The sequence below is a fragment of the Muscardinus avellanarius genome (genome assembly GCF_963383645.1).
Source record: "Muscardinus avellanarius genome assembly, chromosome: 5".
In the NCBI taxonomy this organism is placed as follows: domain Eukaryota; kingdom Metazoa; phylum Chordata; class Mammalia; order Rodentia; family Gliridae; genus Muscardinus; species Muscardinus avellanarius.
This window is the reverse complement of record NC_137790.1, coordinates 5,841,809-5,845,865: the sequence shown is the minus strand read 5'-3', so window position 1 is coordinate 5,845,865 and position 4,057 is coordinate 5,841,809. Positions and strand designations below refer to the sequence as shown.

The 4,057-nt window shown below is 51.1% G+C and overlaps 1 protein-coding gene across 1 annotated transcript; it reads left to right on the top strand.

Annotated features, from left to right (window-relative positions):
- Nucleotides 1–2,568: 2,568 nt before the first annotated feature.
- On the top strand, nucleotides 2,569–3,495 carry B3GALT5 (beta-1,3-galactosyltransferase 5; the record flags this gene model as incomplete). The annotated part of the gene is made up of 1 exon (XM_080696446.1): nucleotides 2,569–3,495. The coding sequence occupies one exon, from the start codon at nucleotides 2,569–2,571 to the stop codon at nucleotides 3,493–3,495; it is 927 nt and encodes a 308-aa protein (XP_080552572.1).
- Nucleotides 3,496–4,057: the final 562 nt, after the last annotated feature.

Sequence of the window (4,057 nt, the reverse complement as noted above, 5' to 3'; positions counted from 1 at the left end):
AGATCCAACAGGTGGTCCCCCAGCCACCTTGAGTGTGACTTCACAGACTTTGGGTTTTTAGTCCTTGGGTTTTTAGTCCTTCTAATCCTTTTTCCCCTGTGGCCTGTAATCTTAGGCCAGGCTTAAAGCTAGGTCCCCCCACTGGGCCTGGGAGAGTCTGAGGCCTTCTCTTTACAGGGAGTACAGGACGCTGACTTCGGGGTTTCCCTACAGATGGCTTCCCTTCCCTGACGGCGTCAGCTTTGAGTGCCTCACTTGCTTGCTCCACTTTAATTTAAATGTGCACAGCCTCCACCCTGCGCACCACGCTCTGGGGTATTATGAGGGCATAAGCCCTACCCCTTGCCTTCCAGGCACATCCAGCCAGAACTGGCCCCTAGGGGGACCCTGGAGGGCAGGACAAGAGGTTATAACATATGATTGTGTATATTAATTATAACACAGGACTTCACTCTGACTCCTTCAAAGCTAACCCGTTAAGCCCAGAAGGACTTTGGAGTACTTGCGTATTGTGATTTGTGTGGATGGGTGACTCACACGTGGGCGTGGGTTGCTTGGACTGCGCCCATTTCACAGAGGAGAGCGCGCTGTCGGGAGCAGGTGTAATGCTTCGCTTGTTTGAGGCGCACGAGTGGTTACTGAATTGGGAAGACCTGCTGATACGGCATGAGCGATTCAAACACTTTCCTTTTTTTCTTTCTTCCTAGTGTTTGCTGAGAGACAGAATCGTCCTTTTTGGTAAACAAAGCAATCCCAGCACCTGATCGTGTGGCATGCTGTATGTGGACGGCTCTTCAGGACCCATTTATTCTTGTTGGCGCCTCCCCTGTGGCTTAGCCTTCAAACCCAAGGTTCTCTCTGCCAGAAAAAAAGTGAGTTATGTGCTTTCTTAATGTTATAACGTTAACACTGTTGATCTTGAACTTGGGGAGAGTAGCAGAGACGGGGCAGAAGTGAGAACAAATCAGATAGGATTTTTTTCTTTGGTTGCATATGATACTGGGGATTTAGGTCAGGGCATCCTACCTCAGAGCTATACCTCCGGATGTTTTGATTTTTTTTAAATTTTGAAACAGAGTCTCCCTAAGTTAAAACATGCTGGCCTCGCACCTATGACCCTCCTGTCTCAGCCTCTCAAGTACCTGGATTATAGGCACGCGCCTTCATGCCCTAGCAGGAGATTAAAAAGTACCCCTGTACTAAAACAAAACAAAATAAAACAAAACAAAACAAAAAAAAAAACCGAAACCAAAAAACCTAAAAATCTCACAGCAGCCTCTAAAATTCCAAGGTAGTTTTTCTGTTCTAAAAACTAAAGTTGTAGCCGGGCGTGGTGGTGCACGCTTGTAATCCCCGCGCTTGGGAGGCAGAGACAGGAGGATCGCGCAGGTTCGAAGCCAGCCGCGTGCGCTGGCTTAGGAGACCCTGTTTCCAAATAAAAATGTAAAAATGGGTCTGGGAGTGTAGCCCGGAGGTAGAAGGGCTTCCAGGAACCCCAGTACCACAAAAAAAAAAAAAAAAAACAACTAAAGTTGTTTCTTTTGGGGAGCATTTAATTAGATCAGAGAAATCTGCAACCCGCTCTTGCCATTGGCTCATGGCTTTGAGCCTGCAGGGCGCCTGGCTCTTCTCCACTATGGAGCGAAGGGACCTGGGTGGAGGGCTGGCTGGCCACAGAACTGGGACCTGTGCCCAGAATCCCCGTGTTCCCTGCCTGGTCCCGAGGAGGCCGTGTGTCCTGTCTATGAACTCCGTTGTACACAGAGACATTCCAGAGCTTCTGAAACACGGGTCTCCTGCTCTCTCAGCCCCCTGTGCATGCACTCATGGTTTTTAATATTTTTTTGTGGTACTGGGGATGGAACCCAGGGACATTCCGCCTCCAAGCTGCACCCTCAGCCCTATTTTATTCTTTATTTTGAAACGGTCTCACTAAACTGCGGAGGGCCTCACTAAGTAGCTGAGCCTCCCGCAAACTTACCATCCTCCTGTCTCAGCCTTCCAAGTACCAGGATTTTAAGCATGTACCACCACACTGAGATATTTTTATTTTTTAATGGTACACATTTTTGGGGTATATTGTGGTCATTTGATACATGCACAAAATGGCTAATGACCACATCAGGGTAATTAGCATTTCCATCTCCTTAGAGAGTTATTCTTCCTTTCTCTTTCTCTCTTTTACTTTAGTGGTACTGGGGATTGAACTTAGTGGTATTCTACTCTGAGTTACACCCCCAGCCCTATTTGTAGTTTTTTATTTTGAAATAGCATCTTGTTAACTTGCTGAGGTTGGCCTTGAAGCCTCGATCCTCCTGTCTCAGCCTCTAAAACACGGAGATTATGGGCACCAGGCCTGGCTAACGTTCATCATTTCTTTATGTCGGGAACTTTCAGCCTTCTCTCTCCTAGTTTCTTATGAGATGTACGAGGCGCCGCCCGCACTCCAGCCACTCCGCTGCTGCTGTGGACGACACCCCTCTTTCCTGCCTGTTTTTTGGTACCCGTTGTCCTGCTCTTTTGCCTTGGGGTTTGCCTTGGGGTCTAATCGTTCCATGTCCCTTTCAGATGGCTTACCTGAAGATGCGGCTGATGTACTCTTGCCTGCTGCTGGCCGGGGTGCTGTGTTTGTATTTTAGCATCGCTCCTTTAAAAGAACAGCTGTTCATTTACAAGAAGAATTACGGGACATTCCTTCAGCTCCCGAGTATCAACTGCAGGCAGAACCCGCCCTTCCTCATCCTGCTGGTGACGTCATCCTACGACCGGCTGGCAGCTCGCATGGCCATCCGGGAAACGTGGGGGAAAGAGAGGACGGTGGCTGGGAAGGGAGTGAGGGCCTTCTTCCTCCTGGGGACCACGGACAGCAGGGGTGAGATGGGCGACTTGGCCCTCGAGAGCCAACAGTACCAGGACATCATCCAAAAGGACTTCAGGGACGTCTACGTCAACCTGACCCTGAAGACCATGATGGGGCTCGAGTGGGTCCACCACTTTTGCCCCCAGGCCTCCTTCGTGATGAAAACGGACTCGGACATGTTTGTCAACGTGCACTACCTCACCGAGCTCCTGCTGAAGAAGAACAGGACCACGAGGTTTTTCACGGGCTACTTGAAGCTCAATGAATTCCCCATCCGGAATAAGTTCAACAAGTGGTTTGTGAGTAAGAACGAATACCCGTGGGAGAAGTACCCGCCCTTCTGCTCCGGCACGGGCTACGTCTTCTCCAGCGACGTCGCCAGCCTGGTGTACAATGTTTCTGAAAGCGTCCCGTTCATCAAACTAGAAGACGTGTTTGTGGGGCTCTGCCTGGCCAGGCTGAACATCAGACTCGAGGAGCTGCATTCCCAGCAGACCTTCTTCCCCCAGGGGCTGAGGTTTTCCCCCTGCCGCTTCAAGAAAATCGTGGCCTGCCACTTCGTCAAACCCCAGGAGATGATCAACTACTGGAACGTGCTGGAGGGCACCCGGGAAGAAGACTGTCTGACCGCCTGAGGGGAGCCTGGCAGCACGGGGACCCGCTTCGGACAGCCCACGGTGATCGTGCCGGGGCAAAGATTTGGGATGGCATCACTGAGCATCACTGGAGTAGAGAGGGGGCAGGTGAAAAGAGGGAGCAGGACCACAGGGATGCTGGTCTTTAGTCCTCCAAAGCCAAGCTAGAATGAATGTGTGCTTAAACCAAGTACTGCTTATTTCTCCCTTGGAGCTCCGGGCAATAAGAGAGTCCACCTCCTGAGCACCTACGCTGTTGCCAAGTGTTTGATACACACCGCATCTGCTCCTCCCAGGGCTCAGTATCCCTGCAAAGTGAGGGGTGCTGTGCTCTTGTTTTATAGAGAAGGGAACAGCTCCAGAGCCACAGCTGCCCGCTGCAAGGCTTAAAGCCAGTCGACGTCGTAGCAGCCGCGGAAGTCTAACGGGGTCAGAACTGGATTGGGAACCCCCAGCCCTGTCCACCTGTCACTCAGGAGAGGGGGATGTGATACAGGACTGAAGCTGGAATCCTTTGATCCCTTCCCAGGGTCCCCTGCGCCTCAGCTCCCCGCCCTCATGG